The following is a 24,258-nucleotide window of genomic DNA, read 5'->3' as shown; positions in this document are numbered from 1 at the left end:
GTTACTTTCAACAGGTAACTCTTACAGTTGATTTAAAACAAATCTGTCATCATTCACTGTTTCTAAATCTTCTGTCTTTAAAGAGGCGTTTAATATAAAATGAAAAGGGAATGGTGACAGACTGAACATTCTGCCTTTTATGAAAGAAAGTCACACAGATTTGAAACAACATGAGGGTGAGTAAATGATAAGAGTTTTCATCTTTGGAGTGAACTATTCCTTTAAATATACTCTCTGGAAAGATTTCATTCATTATACCATGTAACCATCTGGAAGACTCCTATGTGCAGTCACATATTTTGTGTAATGAGCACTAAACTGTGCACTAAACCTAACCCTTGTATCATGTGACATCACTCTGTGCTCAAAATAATTCAGATTGATATTTCATGTCCATTTATTTACTCAAGTAGCCATGTGTAATAAGTGGAATGTGCTTTGTGTCGGGGTCCTGATCGCCCTGTGATGGTTACTTTTGTTATAATGACCAGCTAACTGTACATTATCCCATATTTATCTCACACATACACACTGAAATCAGTTAACATTGATTTGCATCTGTTCATAAAAACTAAAATACTGCTTTGAGTGCAATTAAAATCAAATTCCTGATTTACAAAAACACCCGGGTGCTTGATTACTCATAATACAAAGCCATGGAAAACCTGGAAATATCAGGGAATTTCGAAAATGTTTTCCAGGCCTGGATAAGCCATCGAAAACCTCATTGAAAAGTCATAGAAATGTATCAAGAGAATATTAAGAGATATTGCTTGTGCAGAATAAAACTTGCTCAAAAGCCGTAGTGATGTCCGATTTGTCAACGAGTTATTGAGTCAGTTCTTTTCAGAGAATTAATTGAAATAAATCAGCCTGAATCAAAATGATTTTCATTTTTCCAGAAATCACAAAGGCCTGGAAAGGTCATGGGAAATGATTGGTCAGAAAGTGTGGGAACCCTAGAATACAGAAATACAATTTAAGAATAAAATGAAATAGATAAATATAAAGAATATAATTATTACAGAAATTGTAATAGTACAAATTAAATGAAAGCCCAGTGGGATAAATATCTTAATTACAATAATTTAGTTTTGAATTAATTTGTCTATTTTCTCCATTACTATATTTTTACATGTATTTATTTTTAGTTTGTTCCACCATATTAACCCTTTGTATTCAATGACAAAATGAGACCAATTTTTTGCAGTATTTCACAGTATGTGTGAATGGTGAGCTTTACAATTTGAGTGAGAAACTGCAGTTGAGTTTAAAGGGTTAAAAAACTAAAATATAGTCATCCAATAAACCTAATTTAATAGTCATAAAAACACACAATTAATGAGGTCAGTGATATAGAAGTGCATGGTGGTTTAGCTCACTCACAGAACAGTTAAAAATGTCTTCTAAAGATCTGTACACTGTACTGGACACCAAACATTCATGAAACTATGATGGAGAGACACTTCACAGTCAAGAAAACAAGCAATGAGGAGTAAGTTTTAAAGTCTTTTCTTCAATATAACCATACAAATAATGAAACAATCTCACATCATCTAATCCAGTTTATTCAACTTTAAGAACATGAGAACAAAGAGATGAAAAAACAAACAAGCAGAAAATAATGCATTTTCTTTTCAACTAAATACACGATTCTAGCAAGTATGAGCTCGCTTAATATAGTCACAATCCGTGTTCACATTCACGATCATTTATAGTTATACCTCGAAGAAGAAAAAAAGAAAAAATGAAAATAATGCTAAAACGGCGTTACTTCAGGCCATTTGTTCCTGATCTAATCAACACAAATTCAGTCTTTCACATGTTATACGTTATAAGAACACTATGAGCCAGAAACAAACATGACTTCATCTCATCTGTAAAGAAGACTTTATCAGAGAGAAAATGGCAGCAAAACTGAGAAAAAGGCATCGTGTGTTTCAAATAACAGATCAAACGAGATTTAGCAAACATCCATCAGGGATTAGTAGTTGTAGAGGCCTGTGGGTGCAGCAGTTTGATAAAGAGCACAAACACACCACAGTACTTGAAACGGCTTGCTGCTGAAGATTTACAATCCACTTCAGTCAAAACAGGCAGTTTTCATCAGATTAAGGCGGAGAGCATCAGGAACCGAGCTCTTAGGGTCACTGAAGGCCTCAAATGAGAAACAACCCCCGAACGAGCAAGTCCAGTTGTTCCCATATTAATTGTGTTCTTCACTATCTAGGGATGAATGACAGGCATCAGGAGCACTCCTCTCCGATACGTTGACAGGACCGGCCCACCTTACGGTCCAGTTTCACCATGTTGCGCACGGCCTCTTCACGACCTCGTCCCAGGTGATCGAACTCACACTCATGCTGCTCAGGAAGACGATGTCGCATGCAGAACACGTAGCCTACAGAACCGGAAACAGAACAAAGAATAAAAAGCGTCTAACGCATTTTGGGTCTGTTCCAACAATACTGAAAGCAAATTAAAAAAACATTCAACGAACAATATAATCATGTAAAGTTGGGATAGTAAAACAGGCTAATCATCTTTTTAAAAGGAGCAGAAAATGCTTTGTTATTCACATCAAAGGCCGTGCGTCCAATCAAACTCTACGGTATATTGACGCAAACGGTGTTCATTTTTTACACAGTCTTTTGGTTTTAGTAAAATTTCAGTCTTGATGAAAATGTCCAAATATTGACTAAATTTAAAGCAGCGCGTTTTCATTTCGGCACCCATATTAACAGAATCTTACACCCTTCACATTGCAAGCTCAAGTCGCGAGGTGAATCATCGCTGCCGAGCCTATTTTTGCTACATGGCTCACGCTGAACTCAGCGGCTCTGGATGCAGTTGAAAACTAAAATAATAAGGAGATTTTAGAAAAGAGGCAAAAACAAATAAACAATATTTAAACTGAACCAACTATACACTACAATTTTTAGGTCTGCATCTTGACCAACGTTTTTGGAAATTTCAGTCTTTCCTCATTCAAGTAGATAGGAGCAGTACTTTTGTGTTGCTTGTTTACAAAGAAAATAGCTGCCCGAGAGCATTCCAAAGATGACCGCCGAGTGGACTGAATTGCCTTGAAAGGGACTTTGATATATTAACCAATCACAACCAAGTAAGCTGATAAACAAGTGCACGTGACTGCCCGTTGTTGCCGTAGGAACCTAGAAAAGAGACGCAGCCAATGTGAAAGCCCAAACACAACCAGTTGCTCACGTCTCGCTCACGGAGTATGTGTGAATCCGCCGTTATATGTCAAGAGCACTACCCACTGCACCACGGCTCTGACAAGCAGTTTTGCTGATTTAAGCATGACGATGACATCACACACCATGAAATAGCATCCATCATGTGCCCGTTTGTGGTACAGAAATGCATTTGCGTTCGACAGGAACAATCACACTTGCATTAACACTGCAGCAATATGGAAATCGTCTGAGGTAGTTTTCACACTAGAGTCCTTTTGACATCAGTGTTAGTTGACTGTGGATAAGAAGTAGTTTTCCGAACTCAAAAACATGACATGAACTGCCCCAGACCTCCCTTTTTGAGAAGACTCTGGTGCAGTTCATGTGGACTTCACATCTGTTACATCAGACAAGTGCCATTCCGTGTTAAATTGGAAGTTTGCCCAAAGGTACATCAATCATCTGGGTCCAAACAGATTTAAAAACTGAAGATAATGACCACAATTTTTATATTTGAAAGAATAGATCCTGTGGATGCTATGGAGACAGTTGTTTTGGTGGTTCATTTTAATTTTCTCTGATAACAGTTACACAGCGGTGAGGATTTTCTGAAGTTACAGCTCCCTGTAGCATCAGAAACGCATTAAATTTGATATGTATGCTCAAAAAGGCAGCACAATTAATCGAAAAAGTAATAGGCATTACAATTATGGCTACTGTGATTAACTAATTGTGAAAACCGACGATTGCGACATCCCATTTAAGTCTACTCCTGTCAAAGGTTTCTAATTACAAGTTTTTGCAGAGGTTGATTATTCTCACCAATCCCATTTGTGTCTGTTGAGCAGTGAAATGGCAATGGCCAATCAGAGATGTTTAAATGAGTCTATAGTCCTATCAGTAATGACAAACCCATCCTAATGTGCAAGTTTAACTGTCTGATGCCCAGATGCTTATTTCGACATTTAATCGTGTGCAGGATATGATTATAGACATCTACAATTCAAATTTCACTTGTTAAAATGACTATGTAATGTACAATTAAAAATGATAATTTTGATATCAATAATTACATTTGTTACTAGTGCAAATGTCCATTTCTAATATCAACAACAGAATTACAACTAATAAAAAGCTCATTTTTGAAATCTGTCATTTTTTTCACTAGTGGCAATGTTAAATTCAGATAATTGGAAATGGATTTCAGATATCAATAAATGAAAGAGTAATTTAAGATATCTTAAAAGGCATTCTTACTACTTACAATCACATTAAAGATATCAAGGGAAAATATAGCTGCAAGCAGCGATGACGGGACCAAGCACTATGGGTCCATTTCAACCCGGTGACTTCCGGAAAACAATGCATGAGGGACACATGCATTTGGTCGAGTAAACAAGACAGACTTTGGTTTGGTTAAAAACTTTGATGTGTGTGGCAAATGAAATAAATGTGCAATTATGGCAAGTTTTTAAATACCCTTGAACATCTAGTGTTGCCATCTGGAGGCCCTATGACCATAACCCATCATAGCCACATTCATGTCATAAGTGTTATTAATCATATGGTTGAGTTTGTCAAATATTCCCGAATACAATACAACATGTAATTTGATCCATTGCCATGACAAAACTTTTCAAGATATCAAGAATCCCTTCACAATTTTACATCAGCGGTGTCTTGACATTATTGTTAACAATTTTGAAGCGATTTGGGTAAGAGGACTATTTCAAAGTCTGTTGTGTCACACTTCCTGCTTTCAGTTGGTGGCGCTATGACTGTGACCCACAGTAGCCATATCAATATGATCAGCCCCCATTACCAAACACTCAATTTTGATCTTAAAAAAAAAAAAAAAAAAAAAAAAAAATCACAAAATGCACACAGAAGATATGACACTTCCTGTTTCCCATTTTTCGCCATAAATGTATTGCTGCGCCATGGCGACACTGTTCACTGTTCATGATGTTGCACAAATTTGGTGCCAGTCACATGAATCCCCTAGGAGTACTTAAAAGTTCAGAGCCTGCGATTTTCCGAAAATCCAAAATGGCCGACTTCCTGTTGGGTGGAGCTAATGACTGCAAGTATGAAAGTTGTTCGGCTTGATGAGAACTATATACGTACCAATTTTGGTGACTGTAGGTGAGAATGGGGGTGCTACAGATCCCCCCCTTACATGCCCATTTACAAGGGGGCACTACAGAGCCCCTCCTACACGCCCATGTGTGAACTTTTGCCTGGCCCTAATGGACGACGAATCTGATGTGTGTGCAAAAATTCACACGTTAAGTACCCCAAAAGTACAGAAAACCTTGAAAAGAATAATAATAGAATAATAGTCAAGTCATTTTTAATTGTATAGCGCTTTTCACAACACATCGTTTCAAAGCAGCATTACAGAAAATCATGCATTAACAGAAAAGGAAAACTGTAATATCTATAAAGTCTTAGTGTCATCATTGTGTAGTTTGATTAAATAAGAGTATAATGTGTGTAAAAAAATAAATAATAATTGTTTTTAGAAACCCAGTGAGCAAGCTGAAGATGACTCTGGCAAGTAACACAAAACTCCATAAGATGTTGGTTAATGGAGAAAAATAACCTTAGGAGAAACAAGACTCACAGTGGGAGCCAGTTCCCCTCTGACTAAACATCATGAATATAATGACAATATTAGTTATTTGTGTGCAGTGCAGGTCATGGTTTAAAATGAGTAAACTATGTAAGTGTTAAGCGTTTAAACGAAGATTTTGTAAGAACTGAAAGATGAATGACTAATGTCTTTGAAGTTCATCCTGGATTAACTGCAGAAGTTCACATAGATGCATTGTCCTTTGTTAGTTGGCTGATGAAGGCTTTTGTTGGCAATTAATTGATAGTTTCAGTGCTTGGGCCCTAATATTAATATTAATAATAATAATCCTTAGAAGAACAATAGGGCCTCGGCACTTTCAGTGCTTGGGCCATAATAATCAACAATTATGATTTTTATCATTAATGTGCAGTTCTATTTGATGTTTATGAGTTTGGTCATTGCACTCACAATTCATTATGGCTCATGCCCAAACAATGTATTGGCTCAAAACTGCCAAACAATTTGCCGAATAAAAATTATTTGGTGTTTCTAGATGATACAGGCCAAATTTCACTCAAACTAAACGAGTGGCAAATGAGAAGTTTAAAAAAATATATAGTAGATTTTCCTGAAAAAGGCAGAATTTATGCCTTAGAAGCAAAAAAAAAAAAAAAAAAGCCTGAAACAGGAAAACCTTGTTATCTCTAGGCCACATCCACACAACCATGTTTTGGTTTAGTAATGCATTGACTACATTTACACCAGGAACAGCTGGAATGGCATTTCCCTCCACCGAAAACAGAAATTTTAGAAAACGCTCTCCATTACCAAATACTTAGGAAAACTAATGACGTGAGGAATCTGAAAATGGAGTTTTCAAACTTCCTGAAATACAAGTGAAAACGTTCAGCTTCACTGCGTGGAATCCCAAAACATAGAATGAAAAATGCTCTCCATTTTTGGCACCTATTTCCCCAGTTACCAAGCAATGATAAATTTCCCTCTAGATATCACGATGCTTCTAATGTTGATGATACAAACCACCGTTTAAAGCCTGATAATACAAGTCAAAAACAAGACTTGTGGGAACAGGGAGTAGAACTGGACTTGGTTCGATTGCTCGATTTCAACCCAAGTGTGAAAACCCCCTAAAGCAGTGTGTGGCACAGGTTCACTCACCACAGCGACAGGAACCCAGCGCCGCCTGTACCAGCTCTAGTTTGCTTGAACAGCGATAACAGCGTTTGCGGTTCTTCTGCTTGGGTCTGCTCCTCGCCTCCTCTCCTGATGAGCAGTCCTCTAGCCGCGCACGTTTCACTGGTGACGCCTCATCATCTGAAGCAGAAACATCCATTCTGAAGGAGAAAATCACTCAAACATCTCCAGTGTGCTGCAGAGACTCATACCTGAATGGCAGGGTTGTTTGGTGGGAATGCAGAGAAGGCCTTGTGCTGGATCTGTACATGATGCTCCTGTCAGAGAATAGAGAGTTACCAGTTTAAGGAAAACACAGCTGGATATATAGCTAGTTGCCAAAGTTTGAGGAGAGCCCTTTTCTGTTCTGAAATGCCCAAAGTGAAGTCCATAAAGAAATTATTTAGTGATGTTGAAGTACTTGACTGGACTACAGAAAGCCTAAACTTGATTGAACACTTCTGAAATGGAACTGGAACGGCCAGACTAGAGGTCGACTGATTGTGGATTTTACCGATAACTTAGGTGGTGGGGAAAAGCCGATATCCGATTGCGGATTTTACTGCTCCAATAGAATCTTCGTGGGCAAATTACTTTAATGAAGGTGTTGAGATTGTAAGTGTGCACCAGGCTTTACTAAAACATTGTCTACATTATCTTGAAGTATTCACACATGCTTCAGAATGAAGAGAGAGATTGGACTGCTGACAGATTCTTATCTAGGACATGGCAGAGCTCGCTGCAGCAGCCTGACAGCACTAACCTGCTATGGAGACATCTCGTTACGTTACACAACACTCTGGTCCACCCAATGAAAACCACAGAAGAAATTATAGAGGCAGAGCCTATTGTTACCATGGTAACTAAAGCCTAGTGCATACTGGCCGATTCCGATGGTTGCTTGTCAGATTGTACGACATGACGGCGAGACCTTGTGTAAAAGTCAAGACAGAGTGTGCAAGACTGTGGACATGACTGACAGTGTTGATTGTGCATTTGAAGTCAGCACATCCTCATTGACACACTGAAAGAAAACCGCACAAACCCAAACAAGATCTTGCGCTAAAGCTAACCAGGGCTCAACAATCAAGTGCAATTAACATTTATTACTTAAAACTTTCTAGTATTTATTTTTAATAGATACTAATTTAACTAATACCTATTCAAACAGTTACTAGTAGAGCTGGGTAAAAATATAGATTTTCTGATGCATTGAAATCTTTGAACGTTCTTGATATCGATTCCTAAATACCAAGATTGATCTTTTACTCTATATGCAACCCTCCACTACAATGAGAGGAAATCACTTGCATTTGCAACCAAATTTTGCGCTATGCAATTAAAAATGTATATATTTGGCTGGTAAATGTTGAGATTGTGTAGTATAGTGGAGAAGAAATTCAGCTGCGAGATCCTTTCTCTGTGTTAAGAGTAAAAGTTTGGTTTGACTCGTTCCGTGTAATGTGTATCCAAAGACGAGATCCACACAATCCATTTTAATATCCTTCCTGTTCTTTACGGTCAGTTGTTGATTAAAAACAACAGACACATTTAATTATAATCACACGTAGGACAGATGCATTAAAAAAATGTCTGCATTCTTTGTTTATTTGTGCTCACTCGCTGAACTACCATTATTTTTAAAGAGACAGCACCTGTTTTGCACATGTTCTACATATCAATGTAAATACTTGTTATTAGTAAAATTATGCATATAAATAAGAAACATGTAACAAAAAATTTATGCAATATAATATTTGCCATTTCAAGACATTATTGGTGGAATAGACTGAATTTGAACATTTTTCAAAAGCTGAAATGTGACCAATTTGATGAAAAACTAATGATAAAATATCATTTGTATTATTGAATAGTAACTAGAAGGGTTACCTAGAAGGTTAGAAGGTCCCTTTGTAATTAACAGCATTAGTTGAGAGAGAATTTATTTCCATGTAAGCAAAATGGAGATTGTAACAAAAATATTCCCAAATGAATCAATATCGAAAGCTTATAAATCAGAAATGAATTGGGAAATCTGTATTAATACCCAGCCCTTGTGACTAGTATCTGTTCCAGCTTTACTAGTACTTATTTATTAGACACTAGTGTCTATTCCAATTGTTACTAGTAAAAATGAAATGCTACAAGAATTAAACTATACAGAAATGAATAACTGATATCTGAACCACAGATACCCATAGAATACAATGGATTTTTTGTTTTTATAAATAAATACTTGTCATTACTGGAATAGTGACTCGTGTCTGTGTTAAAATGTTTTAACTTTGTACAACATGTCGACTTCCCTATTCATTCACATGGCCATACTTTAGATCTGGTTTGCACTAATGGCCTAACTGTTTCTGGGTCTCAGATTGGACCGTCCGATCATCTATTTATAGAACTGAGCTGTAACACTCCATTTCCCAGGTCTGCTCAAAAATCCTTGGTTACATTTTGCAACTTTACTTCCATTAACCCTGTATCCTCCTCTGCATCACTTCAAATATATTTCCGTACAGACGTCATGCAACTTTCCTGTCCAACTGACATCCTCACTAGCTACAACAAAACCATCTCAAGTGCCCTTGATTTTCATGCCCCTCTTAAAAGTCTCCTCCACTCACTCGTCTCCCTGATACACACAAATGACGTGCTCTTAAAGCTACAGGACGCTACCTTGAGCGTCTTTACAAGAAAACTGGTCTGTTCACCTAACCGCCTATAATGACCATATACAGGCATACAAATCAGCATTAAATGATGCACGCTCATCTTACTTTTCGTCCATTATCAATAATGCATCTTCTAGACCCTAAATACTTTTTTCTACTGTTAATAAACTCATTAACCCACCAGCGCCCCTCATTTCAGCTTCTACTGAACTCTGTCATTCATTTCTTCACTCCTTTCAGAATAAAATCAACTCTATTTACAAACTTTTCCCTTCTACTGGTCCTCCTGATCCACTTCAGGATTTTCTCACAAACCACCAGATTGGCACTTTCACTGATTTTGCTGCCACCACCACCTCATCTACAGTGAATTAGCAAATCGAATTCTACTTCCTGCCAGCTTGACCCTGCACCCACCTTATCAACAGAATATTTAGTACTGGATTTGTCCCTCCAGAACGGAAAACTGCGGCTGCTACTCCACTTTTAAATAGTCTGGCCTAGACCCCACAGATCTTAAAAATTACCACCCTATTTCGAATCTTCCTTTTTTGTCTAAAGTTATGGAGAAAGTGGTTGCTTCTCAGCTTCTCTCCTATTTGGCCACACACAATCTCTTTGAGTGTTTTCAATCTGGTTTTCATCCTATACACAGCACTAAGACTGCACTCAGAGCTGTTAACGTTCAACTGATGGCCGCAGTCTCTGGAGCCATCACTTTCCTGGTCCTTTTAGACATCAGTTCTGCTTTTGACACTATCTCTCATAACATAACTCATTGCTAGGCTCTCTGCAATTGGAATCTCAGGCACTGCTCTGTCCTGGTTCATTTCTTACCTATCCAGCCACCAACACTACATTTCTATTCGTTAGTATAAATCAAATTCTGTTCCTGTTTCTCAAGGTGTCCCCCAGGGTTCTGTACTTGGTCCTTTGCTCTTCATCACCTATATGCTTCCCCTAGGTTACATAATTCGCCATCATGGCCTCAACTTTCACTGCTATGCTGACGAAACTCAATTTTATATCAGCTCTAAGCACACTGCCCCATTCCCCACAAGTTCCCCCTCTGATTGTACTAAGGACATAAACTCATGGATGATCAGTAACTTTCTAAAATTCAACACTGATAAAACCGCTGTACTGATAGTTGGGCTTCAAGTGTTTTCTCTCGTCTCCCTGATCAGTTGTTCGATATAAATGTTGTCCTGGTCAGACCCTCCGCTATTGTTCGTAATCTTGGCATTATCATTGACCCCACACTCTTTCCACGCTCACATCTCCTCTCTCACAAAAACTGCTTTCTATCATCTCTGTAACATCGCATGACTCTGCCCCATTCTTAGCACCAAAGATGCAGAAACTCTTGTTCACGCCTTTATTAATTCTAGACTTAACTATTGTAATGCCCTCTTTTCCGGCCTTCCGACTAAAACAAACAAATTGCAATACATCCAGAATTCAGCAGCTAGGGTTCTCACATACTCAAAGAAATCCTCTCACATCACTCCCATACTTTGTAGTCTATACTGGCTGCCTGTCTCCTATCATATCCAATATAAAATTCTCCTTACAACATTCAAAGCTTTACATGGTCTTGCCCCCTCATACATCACTGATCTCGTCCGCCACTATACCCCATCCCGCTCACACAGGTCATCTGATTTGGGCCTATTATTCATTCCACGTTGCAAGCTGACCTCACTAGGTGGTAGGGCTTTTTGCACACTTGCCCCTTTGCTTTGGAACTCTATTCCTCAGGTCACTCCATGATCACACCTCCATACATGATTTCAAAATCAATCTCAAAACATACCTCTTTGACCTAGGCTTCCCTGACTCTTAAATTGGTTTAATTTTTATTTATTTTTTTGTGTGATACTTTGTGTTTACTCTCATCCTGTAAAGCGATCTTGAGTTTGAAGACGCTATATCAAATAAACGTATTATTATTAGTAGTAGTAGGATTAAGGTTTATGTACTCGTATCTAATGAATAAGTACTAGTAAAATTGAAAAAGCTACAGTACAATGGGGCTAAAGGCACACCTTTAGGAAAATGTGTTTTTTTATGGTCACAAAGTGTATCAAGATTGATTTTTTTATTGAATATTGATGGAGCAACATAATGTATGTGAAAATAAATAACTGAAGGTTTTGATTAAAATTCATTTAAAAAAAAGTGGTGAGGGAGCCTTTTACCTCACACTTGGGGTTATAGTGATATTGTGTAAATGTAGGGACAATAGTTATAGGGCAAACATTGTCAACTTAGCTTCATGTTTTTTTTTTTGTTTTCTTTTCTTTGTAACAAATTAAGATATTAAAAATAACTACTTCACAAGTATTCTCTAAACAAATGAATCTCCATTGTGATCGGATCAGTCAATGTGAGCTCAATTTAAACATTCTTCAGTTCATGTTTTATAGGGGCCTTTAACACCTTTTACCCCAATACTATCCTTTCACTTATTGGACAGTTCGATTTAATGACCTTGAACAAAACTGAAAATGATAAATAAGTATTTTGTCTCAGAATAAATGTGGTCATTTCAGGGATTTTCATTAGTTAGAGAAATGTGCAACATTTTAGAAGTAATTAAATGTTTGATCAAATTACCTGAAAATCAAACTTTAAACACCACACGCAATGATCTCATGGATCAGTAACATTAGCAGTGTTTAGTGACAAACAGGTGTTTAGGTGTTTGGAGTTATAGTTGTCATTTAGTGTTTTGGGAGAAAATAAAATGTTGCAATTGGAATAGCTAATAGTAACATAAAAATAGATAGATACTAGCAAGTTTTAAGAAATAAATGTTAAAAGTTCTTGCCATACTGGGCTATCCCTGCCATAATCATGCATGTCATGCAAACTTTTGAAAAACTTTTCTCATTTGAAATGTCACCAGGTAATGTTATCTAGCTGACTGACACAGATGAGGTTTTGTTCAAATAACTTATGACAGTCTTTGATGCATCAAACATATCAGTAATGTTTTGCACCATATACCATGATTTTCCAGCAAAAGTGTATTTATGAAATCATAGTTTTCACAGTATTATAGTTACAGCATTTCCAGCTAAAATTGCAAATTATAAATCTAATTAATTATTTGTTGTAAATCGTTTCATATATAAAGAAAAAAAAAAAAACATTAAATAAAAAGATCTTACAAAATTTCTGTGAATAATTTATTTAGAGAAAACTTGAACAACTGATCTGACCAGGCCAGCAGAAAACAATCCTTATTGTTGAGCCCTGCTGGCAATGTTTTACCTGGACAAAAGAGGTCATGAACTGCTCATTCTTCAGAGCGAAATGTCATTATGATAGTAGAATCATAATGTGAAGGGCATACTATAGAAGATATTTATCAACAGTTTTAACTTAACGTCTCTCTCTCGAATACACACAATGTCATCAATTGATGTGTTTGTATTAGTTCTTCATTAGATGACTTTCGTACACTGCAGGACTGCAACACAAAATCTCTGACAATGCTGTCCATCGCAAATGACATGGCACACTATAATATCCAAGAAATCTCTATGATTTTGCCCTTTGACAAAATTAATCTTTCATGATTCCTGACATTAGTCTCAAATGAAAATCATCCAGTATATTCTACAGGACCTGGTGTATTAGTGTCATACTGTTAAATGGCTGAGCATTACCTTCCTGTGAGGTGCTGAAGGGGAGGGATGCGTCCGTGACTGTAGGTGGTTCTGGATGCGAGGTCTGGTCTGGGCTGCTGACACCACTCACCTCACCGCTGTACAACTGCGTACTCTCAGAGCTCGAGCTCGGCTTGGACAAACACTCACTATCTGGCTGCTTTTTCTGAAAGTCTTCAGGAAAACAAATTAAATGAACAGTTAAAGTACACTTATGAAAGAGAAATCTGAGTGTCTTGATCAAGAGTACAATGGTGTAATAAATCAACCCTGTGGGCTTCTAAAACGGAATAATTCACCTAAACATGATAATTCTCTCATCATTTATTCACCTTTATGCCGTCTCAAACTCGTATGACTTTCTTTCTTCTGCAGAACACAAATGAAGAAGTTTTATAGATGTTAAATGTGTTTATATCCATATGACGGATGTCATATGCACATAAAGGCATCATAAAAGTAATCCATACGACTCCAATGGTTTAATCCATGTCTTCTGAAGCGTGTACAGCACTCTGCTCATGCATTTAAATCATGATCGCGCTGAGGAGACTGCAGATGTAAAATTTATAGTGAAAAAGGAGTTAAATTGTGATCTGTTCTCACCCAAAACCGATCGTATCCCATCAGAAGACATGGATTAAACCACTGGAGTCATATGGATTACTTTTATGATGCCTTTATGTCTTTATTGGAGCTTGAAAGTGTTGGACACCATTGACTTGCATTATATGGATATAATCACCTCATATTGCCATCAAAATTTCTATGTTTGTGTTCTGCAGAAGAAATTAAAGTCATATGAGTTCGAGATGACATAAAGGTGAATAAATGATGACAGAATTGTCATGTTTGGGTGAACTATTACAGGTTAATATAAGAACTCCACTGGAATAAACAAAAAGCATTCTGATTAGAGCATCATGTTTGCAGTAAGATTAATATTCAGGTATATTTGAGAAAATCAGTGTGCACATTTGTGTTTGTGGTCATGAAATGAAGAGACCCCTCCGATCAAAATCTAAACACAAGTTGTAACAGGACACGCATGTTAATAAACAAAAATGTGTCTTGGCCGATCACAAACAGGGCCTGTGTAAATATACACACACACACACACAATCTATTCAGGAATCGTCTATGGACTTGAGCCGATTCCATTAAACACAATTATCTTAAGTTGGACATCCCAACAACACATCTTAAGAGGCAAGTAAATATTTGTGCAATCCTAAACAATCATACGTTGTTTTAGCTGTTAAAAAAAAATGGGTCGACAGACTTTAGTACAGGACACTTACCTGTGAAACATTTGGAGCACAGGTTCATGGTCTTGCTGGATCTAAAACAAAAACACATTATAATAATTAGTATTCATCAAGAATGAAATAAAATGAAGAATTCCCAGTAGATTATGTCCTCTTTTTTTTTTTTTTCCCTCTGCATGGTGTCCACTACAGTGGTCAGATCTATGTGATGTTACATACAAACCATTATGACCTTTGACCTTTACCTGCAAATAACTGTTGTCTTTATGTGTGATTGAATTCTTTATTAATGACAATATCAATTCAACGTGGCTGATGTAAATAAATCTGTGTCATATGTCACAAAGCAGGATAAAGCGGCTAGATGGGCAAGTTCAAACAGTTTGAGCAAACTCTGAATTTGTGGTACCAGTATGTTTTTAATCGCGGTTCATCGCCATAATTACATACGCTACACACTGCTCTGCAGCAAATTATGTTCGATCTCAAAGTTACTGGACCAATCAGCTGTGAGCAAAGTGACAGTCACTCCTCCTGTTTTTCTCACTCTAATTTAAAGAGCATTTCAAAGACAATTTTAGAAATCCACAAAAACAGCTTTTTATGAGAAATAGATTTTCAGCAATCTTGCATTTTACTTAAAAGACACTTTAATAGTTTTCCTGATCATTTACCCACTCTTGCCATCTATGAAAAAGATAACCTCCAATAAAACTATGAAATACCCATAAGATGGATTAATGCGTTGCCTGTTAATAATGATTTGAATTTTAAAATGATCTAAAATGATTTTAAAACATTAAAACTGTAATGTACTCCACAGTATAGATATGAGAAAAGTGTGAATGCCACCCAAACCCTTTCTTCCATGGAAAACATAAAATATTTTACATTTATCGTGTGTCATGTTGCTAGAAAGAAAGAAATTAGGAATTATAGGTGCAAACATCATGGGACCACGCAGACATTATACCGCTGAGGAAGGAGATGCATTCTGTCTCCTAGAGATGAACATAGTTTGGTGCGAAAAGTGCAACTCAATCCCAGAACAACAGCAAAGGACCTTGTGAAGATGCTGGAGGAAACAGGAAGACAAGTATCTATTAGGGATGTGCACAAGTAGTCGAATATTCGAGTATTCGTTCTGCAATAATTATTCGAATAGTAAAAATACTATATGAATTTCACAAAGTTTTGCTTTGCTGGCCATATATACAGTGAGATGCATGTTAAATCCTGAATACATAAACTAAAACTGGCAGTTATAACAGAATGCACAGGGTGGCGCTGTTGAGTGTGGACAAGTTTTGTTGAGCAAACGGTTCTGTCAGTACGTTCAGATGGACACCAAAAAAGCGGGTTATTGTGAGAATGTGGCTTACTGTGAGAAAGCTGGGTTCCTGTTTAAATATACTGTATAAGCAGTGTACACTTTATGCTCGTATATGTGCAGTTCGACAGAAAGCAGCATCCCCGTAGCAACGTAATCCCCGCAATGCTTCTGTAAACAAACATGGCATCCGAGAAAGACTTTGCTAGCTGAGGTAAGGGACATTTCATCAATTAAACTGGTGTGTATAAATGTGTAGTTTACTGAGCATGTGGATATTGTTTTTCCTCAACAAAAACATGACATGATACAATATAAACAGAACTATTATATGCCAAGTGTTTATATTCGTTCTGTAGGTTAACTGCGTCAGTCTACTTCATTAGCGGTTTCTTTTTCTTCTCTTTGCGTGAGCTTAAATGCTTTCATTCTTTTCTCTTTTTTTTTGTTTTCTTCACGCATTGCTTGTTTAAATATTTAACAAAAAAACAAAACACAGGACATGATATAAGCTTGTTTTGTATATAATTAGAAGCTTGTTTTTTTTTTAATGGTGATGCAACTTATGACTAAAAAATAATTTTACAACGTCTCTTTCATTAATTACCTTCATTTAAATAATAGAATATTCGAATATTTGTTTTTTTTACATTTAAATACCAAATTATTGATGAATGCCCATCCCTAGTATCTATATCCACAGTAAGACAAGTCCTATATCGATATAATCTGAAAGGCTGCTAAGCAAAGAAGAAGCCATTGATCCAAAACCGCCATGAAAAAGCCAGACTACAGTTTGAAAAGTGCACATTGGGACATCTTTTTGGAGAAATATCCTCTGGTCTGATGAAACAAAAATTGAACTGTTTGGCCATAATGCCCATCGTTATGTTTGGAGGAAAAAGGGTGAGGCTTGCAGCCGAAGAACACCATCCCAACCGTGCAGCATGGGGGTGGCAGCATCATGTTGTGGGGGTGCTTTGCTGCAGGAGGGACTGGTGCACTTCACAAAATAGATGGCATTATGAAGAAGGAAAATTATGTGGATATATTGAAGCAACATCTCAAGACGTCAGCCAGGAAGTTAAAGCTTGGTTGCAAATGGGTCTTCCAAATGGACAATGACCCCAAGCTAGAGGTCCGCAACACGACCCGGGCCCGACGGTACCAGAGAACCCGACGGGTTTCGGGCTGGGTTCGGGTCAGCTTTTCAAGTAGGACTTCGGGTTTGGGTCGGGTTTGTATGAATGAAAACATAAACAGGCTTACCGAACTTGTTTCGTGCACACGCTCTCACGCACAGACACGCGCAAATGGACGAGTTAGGGGCCATTCACCCCGAACGTGTTTTTGCATGTGCCTGTTCCGTTTTCCCATTGTTTTCCTATGTAAACACATGCTGGACGAATGTCTTTGACATTTACATCACGTCTCGCTTTTTCTTCAGTGTCTCACGAATGCCCGGCAAATTTTAAACACCATGTCAAGTTAAAAAGAACTTCAAATTCTTCAAACTCACTTCCAGTGAGTTGATTTTACATATTTGGCTACTTTGGTAAAGCATTAGAAAAGGAGACGACTCTTAAGTGAACTGGGTTCACAGTTGCATAAGAGATAGTTCTGATCAGAGGGGAGTCCCAGGAAGATTCCTCGTGAACTGGAGAGTTCACAGTTGCATATAGCTTTGAAGTCCATGACTGTACTAGGATAATTTCTAGTATATAGATTGCAAACTTCTTAGTAGATATACTAAGTCATAAGAAACAGAGGGAAGGCCCTCAGAAGTGCTCTATTTATAAAAAAAAAAAAAAAGATAATTTACAAAATAAACAAAAATGGGTTCCTCAAAGTGAAAAGACAACACAGGACCTTTGAGATAAATGGAAAATGTTTATGGAGAAATATATAAAAACGAGTAAAGCTATGGCATAAATGGACAAAGGGCAAGTTCCCAGAAAATGGCACTTAAAGTGTTACAGAGTTGGAAGAGTGTAGGTGTTTATTGCATAGCAGGAATACGACAGGTGGAATAGATTGGAATGAATTTACAAAGTGGGAAATTGAGGCTAAGAAAAGACTTAGTTGAAAATAGAAAAAAAACATGGTCAATATAATAAGGGAACAAGAAAGATGATTTTGATGCTGCTATGAGCCTGTCTTTGTCTCCATGGGCTCCTCCTCCCTTTGATCCTCCGACACCCTCTGCGCCAACACTGGGACTTCATCCTCTCAGCCAGCGGACCCAAGAGCGACCGTCAAAGAAGAACCAGTCTCTTCTCAAACCAGATCTAGAGCGCATAGAGGTCACAGTACAGAAAGGAGAGACAGACCCAGTAAACACCATCATGCCTCCAAATCCAAATAAAGAAAAATGAAGATGGAAGATGACGACGAGTTCAGTGATTACTTTTTTAACCTGATGAAGCAAAGATGCAGATGCCATTGGAACCCATGAGCGGGGCAGGTCGGCCATCAAGCAGCAATGTATGTGTACCGTCCACTTGAGCTGGCTGAATTGGACTCCATTTTAACGGCCGGGGGGGGCATGCTGGACGTGGAGGACAGGGATGAGGACGAGGCAGAGGCCAAAGTAGAGGTTATTTGCGGCCAATATGGCCATTTCGCTAAAAGTTGTCCACAAAACAGTGCAGCTGATGATAAACAGGAAGTTCATGAATATAATCTCCCAAGATTCTCAGTAAATAATCCAAAACAAAAATAGGATTAGGAAGGGGAGTGGACTGGTAAACCATGTGAAAATGAAAGTCAATGTATAATTCAAGCTTTAAAATTGACCCATGACTTGAAAAATGACCCATACAATAAGCACAGATCCTTTCCAGCTGTTTTTATTCGTGGAATATAACTGAACCCAATGTTCATCAACAGCTGTATGCAACATTGGATTTAACTGATTGGGAGTTACTAGAATTATTGGATTGTAACAGTCTATTCTCCCACACGGACCCAGACTTGTTGTATGAAAAATATCGGTTCCCTGGGCCTATCAGTGAATGTTTGATTTTAGGTGATATATTTCTGGGAGTTAAATACATAGGTATTGCTGTACAGCTTTCAAATCAACAAGACTTTTTCAAGGAAGTCACACCCCATATTTCTATATCAAAAAATGGAAAAATATGGGAAGTTTTATACAGAAGAGATTTTAAAAAAAAGTGAAATGTATTTCACCCTCGCTTCAATTTACTTGTATTCCAAATTTTATGATGGCTACCGTTGTTAGTTCCAGACAAGAAAAATGATGATAGTTCAGAAGTAACAGACAGTTATAATGATGTACTTTCGGTTTCGGATGACATACCCCAAGGTCTGTGGGCTAAAGACTTGTACGATATCGGGTGCATGAAAAATGCACAACCCCTTTAGGTGGTCCAAAATCAAACTACAGACCATATAGAGCTCAATACCCGCTTTCTAAAGAAGCGGAAAAAGGCCTGACAGAGATCATCGATTATCTTTTGGACAAAGGCGCCATTTCTTTGTGTACACATTCCCCAGTCTCTTAATACATTTTTGGCAGTTAAAAAAAAAAAAAAAAAAAAAAAAGGCAAATACAGAATGGTCCAGGATTTACCCTTGGTAAACAAAGCCGTGTTCCCTTCAGCCCTGATTGTGCCCAATCCTGCGACCATTGTTTCTACAATTCCACCAGACTCCACTTATTTGGCAAATGTATTTTTCCCGATTCCGGTACATCCGGACAGCCGTTGCTGGTTTTCGATCTGCTTCAAAAATAAAAGATTTCAGTGCAACGTCATGCCACAGGTGTATACCGACTCCCCAGCGTTTTTTACGGTTCAATTGTTACGCAATATTGAAACTTTCAAAACTCCAGCTGGAAGTGCACTTCTGATTTATGTCGACGATTTGCTTATGGCAAGCCTTAGTGAAGAAGCCTGCTTGCAGGACACAAAGGCTTTGCTACTCTTTTTAGCTGAAAATGGCCATAAGTGTACACGTGACAAACTGCAATTAGTACGAACATCATTACATTATCTGGGTCATTTTATTTCTCATGACGGCCGTCAAATCGATCCATCCCGAGTTTGTGCCATCTCCTCATTACCTAAACCGAGGACAAACAAAAGAGTAATGTCCTTTTTAGGTATGATGAATTACTGTCGAGCTTGGATACTTGATTATACTGAATTGTCACAACCGCTTTCTGATTTGGCTCAGATGCATTCGCAACAAATGCATGATTTAGTTACATGGACACCAGAAGCCTATTCTGCATTTGAAAAGCTCAAATTGCTTTACTGACTCCACCCTGTTTAGCAAATCCTGACTATAGTAAACCCTTCATATTGCATGTACATGAGAACAATGGGTTCATGACTGCTGTGTTAACACAATCGCATGGTGAAAAATAGAAGCCTTTAGCTTACTTTTCTAACTCCGGTTATTCGTGGCCACCCACCGTGCGTTCATTCCTTAGCAGCCACCACACAGGCTGTATTAGCATCCTCAGATTTGATTGCAATGCATCTGTTGGAAGTTTACGTCCCACATGATGTGCATACAAATATTACTTCGGCACGCACTGTGCATTTGTCTAATGCTAGACTCTTAACATATCAGAACATTCTTTTCTCTTAGCAAAATGTCACTATACATCGCTGCAACACTCTAAGTCTCTCTACACTCTTACCATCTGCAGATGGCGGCATTCCCCATGATTGCCTAATAGTATTAGATAATGTTTCGAAACCGAGGACTGACCTGACTGACGTGCCTGATACTTTATCAATACTGACTGTATTATTTTTTTGTAAACAGATCTAGTTTGAGGCTGTCCGATGGGTCTCCCTCATATGTTTATGCTGTATGCGACTCATATACTGTTGTGGAAAGTTTTAGATTGCCATCATCTCTTTCCGCCCAAGCGGCTGAACTGTTCGCACTCACACGTGCGTGCATTTTGGAAAATGCCTTACTGTCTTCACAGACAGTAATTATGCTTTCCGCACTTTACATGACACTGGCATACTATACAAACATTGTGGTTGCGTGACGACTTCTGGAAAGCCAACAGCACACAAAACACTTATAATTAACCTTTTGGACTGTTCTCCTCCCACAGTCTTTGTCAGTATGCAAATACAGAGCACATCCTCGTGCTTCTGATTGGATTTCAGACAGCAATAATCGTGCTGACATGGCTGCAAAAGCAGCAGCAAAATCATCAAACTTACCACAGTTACAGATGACAGACCTGTCAGATGTCTCATTAACTAACCACTATGATTTACCTCTTTTACAGCAAAATGCTACCGAGGAAGAACTAATCCTCTGCCGTGCAAACTGCAGTATGGATTCTGCCACAGGCACTTGGACTGACTCTGAAAACAAACCAGCTTTACCTAATACATTTTTCCATTTATGGCTAAGTTGACACATGGTGCGGACCATGTATCTAAGGGAGGTATGGTCGATATGATTAAAAGATACTGGTACGCACCAGGCTTTTCAAATTTTGCAGCCCAATTTTGCAAAAATGCATGATTTGCATGCAAATTAATATTGCAAAGATGCCAGTCATCTTGCAGAGTGCACACCCAACACCAGAGATGCCGTTTGAACATCTGATGATGGATTTTATTGAATTAACTCCAGCTCAAGGTTATCAATACTGCTTGGTTGTGATTGACATGTTTTCAAAATGTTCTGAATGCTTTCCATGCAGGAGACAAAATGCACTGACAGTAGCTAAACACCTGACAAGGGAAGCAATTCCCAGATGGGGAGACAATGGTTCTCACTTTGTGAACACAGTGGTAAAAAATCTATCAGAAAAGCAAAATTTTGATTTGAAACAACATTGTGCATATCACCCACAATCGGTGGGTGCTGCTGAAAGTCTGAATCAGACGATAAAACACAAATTAGCTAAAGTGATGTCTGATACAAGTTTGAATTGGGTTCAAGCTTTGCCATTGGTCCTTATGTACATTTGGGGACATCAAAATAAACAAACAGGTCTGAGCCCACTGAAGTGTCAACTTGTCTTCCTATGAGACTTACTGCCACTCTCCCTTACAGATTCCCACAGCACAAAGGCACCTTGCAACAGACAGATGATCAGATGGTGAAATATATGTCTGAACTATGCAAAACGTCCAGTCTATTCGTTCACAGGTAAAGGAAGCTCTCCCATCTTCAACAGAGGGTGCCATCCACAAGCTGCAGGTTGGAGACTGGGTTCTGGTGAAAGACTTCAGACGGAAAGCTTGGCACCGCCCTTGCTGGTTGGAACCGTGGAGAATCCTCCTGACTACTCCCACAGTTGTTCAAGTGGCTGAAAGGGATACCTGGATCCACTGCTCGCATTGCTGTAGGGTGAAATCCTCCTGAAATCACAATAGGCATGCCTCTAACTCTGGCAGAGGTGGAAGAGTCCCCTAGGGGGACAAATGAGGGTCTGGAAAATTGAGGGGGCCCTGAAATTGGGAGTAGGGCAGAAGCAAGAAGACACAAGGACACATGATCAACACAAACCCAAACAAAAAGAAGAAGAATCACCCAGGACGTGGTGGTGCAGACTGTTTGGGCATTCACCCAGCTGTTCTAGGTGTGACACAGACAGTATCACTGTCTTGCTTATGAGTGATCAATCAAAATGAAACTGTTCTGAGTCAATGTATTCAAAACACAATTATAATGTTTAGTTCGTTCTCATGTCCAAGGTCAATATATGTCTTTAACAAAAAACTATATCAGACACCTACTGTGATGAAGACTACCCTGCTCTCTTTCCATATTCTAATGACTATGATTTTGATGATGTGTGTTAAAACAATCATCTGATTAATTGTTCTGTTTTTAAACACTAATAATTTTGTTAATCTATCTGAATTTGAACATATAGGTTCTAAGTGAGGAATATGGAAAAATATTTTTTATTAATCCTCATTATGCTTGGTTTCTTTTCTGTTATTTCTTATTAACTGTAAATTGCTTTCTGTAAATGAACCAAACATGTTCAAATGCTTAGATAAATAGTTTCTCTTTGTGTAGCTAAGTCAACTGAAGTTTCTTTGTGTGGCCATCTCTGCCAGGGTCAGAGAGGAAAAGGGAGGTCTTATCAGAGGACACAGCCGAAGAGTGAAAAACATATTATGGAATGTGCAGAGGAAGACTAGTGTGGATGAAGAATAGAGCATTTCAGGACAGGAACCTGTCCTTGTAAGGTGAAGAAAGATAGGAGGTACTATGGTAGTTACTTTTTATATTTAGCCAATCATTTAGTTGATTCTTTGCCTTCTGACAAATTAATACGCATGATTGTGCTGGATAAATATTCAGTATTTTGGAACTAACCTTCGTAGCTCTCTGAGGTATTCTTTGGTAGTAGGAGGGGACCCGGGCTCATGAATAAAGATGAAGTTTTACCACTGGAGTGGCCTGACTCATTTTACAGGTGAATTTCCACCACACAATGGCGCTGAAATCGATCACAGCAGCTTTAATAAAGCTATCATGAAAACTTTTAACCATGATATCTTGATGAAAATCACATCACAACTCGTGCTGTTTTAAAGCGAAGAGGATGTTTAAACACTCGTCATGACATTCAGTAAAGCAGGCCAGTCTTTCACAAAACACAAATAAAAGTCCATTGTGTGTTCAATCACCTCTGAGCAAATGTTACCGACACGGAGTAAAAGCAAACGATTAGCTTTTTAACAGTTACTAAATGAATTCAAACCGGCCCTTATAACCTTTACCACACAGCAATAAACGGAGTTCAATCTGAATCCGCAACATAAAGCAGAAAAAATAAACACATATGAAACGCTTGTGACCCCACAGAGCCTCATCTGCTTCAGCATTGGTTTTATTGGTAATATTTGAACGGTAGCAGATGATGATCTGTTTCTTACCCCCAGAAGCCGCAGGGGCACCGCGGAGGAAGAGTCGGCGGGTTGCTGCGCTCGCTGCCGGTGTCTCCCATCGGAACAGTCCGAGAACAGTTGAGCCACTCCGGGGACGAGCACACGGCCTTCACGAGCAAACACTGTCTCCCGGAGTGCGCGCCCACCACGAGTACTCATTTAAAGTTCAGTCCAACCGAACAGAACCGGAAATCCTTACGAGGTTTTGCGTGTTTTAATATTATAAACGATTGACGCGATCTGTCCTGAAATGAAAGCGACCAGCTGGATCACTGTCACAGAGAGCCCGAGAGGAGGGGCGTCTGAAGATAGCGTGATAACCTGAGCTAGAATGAAAATTAAAACATGAAAAGCGTCCATTATCAGTATTTACTTACTTAATAAATTACAGGAAGTCAATAATAGTTAAAACAACTTCTATAA

At 38.3% G+C, this 24,258-nt stretch overlaps 2 protein-coding genes across 3 annotated transcripts in view; one reads left to right on the top strand and one right to left on the bottom strand.

Annotated features, from left to right (window-relative positions):
- Positions 1-1,550: 1,550 nt before the first annotated feature.
- Positions 1,551-24,132, bottom strand: LOC127410286 (AN1-type zinc finger protein 3 homolog). Of its 2 annotated transcripts, none has more exons than XM_051645474.1 (6): positions 23,824-24,132; positions 14,623-14,663; positions 13,322-13,495; positions 7,182-7,247; positions 6,955-7,110; positions 1,551-2,401 (listed from the first exon to the last, which is right to left on the bottom strand). In XM_051645474.1, exons 1-6 carry the CDS (start codon positions 23,892-23,894, stop codon positions 2,247-2,249), a joined length of 663 nt encoding a protein of 220 aa, XP_051501434.1. In that variant the 5' UTR covers positions 23,895-24,132; the 3' UTR covers positions 1,551-2,246. The 2 variants fall into 2 exon arrangements, with proteins under 2 accessions (XP_051501434.1, XP_051501435.1); XM_051645475.1 differs by lacking the exon at positions 23,824-24,132 and adding an exon at positions 23,261-23,348.
- The window catches only part of LOC127410285 (protein TsetseEP-like), an 18,946-nt gene continuing 17,783 nt past the window's right edge, over positions 23,096-24,258 (top strand). Inside the window, exon 1 of the mRNA XM_051645473.1 lies at positions 23,096-23,360. The gene's annotated coding sequence lies outside the window, so the exon portion shown is untranslated. The remainder of the gene's footprint in view (positions 23,361-24,258) is intronic.

Source organism: Myxocyprinus asiaticus, chromosome 19 (genome assembly GCF_019703515.2).
Source record: "Myxocyprinus asiaticus isolate MX2 ecotype Aquarium Trade chromosome 19, UBuf_Myxa_2, whole genome shotgun sequence".
In the NCBI taxonomy this organism is placed as follows: Eukaryota; Metazoa; Chordata; class Actinopteri; order Cypriniformes; family Catostomidae; genus Myxocyprinus; species Myxocyprinus asiaticus.
This window is presented reverse-complemented; position numbering and strand designations above follow the sequence as displayed.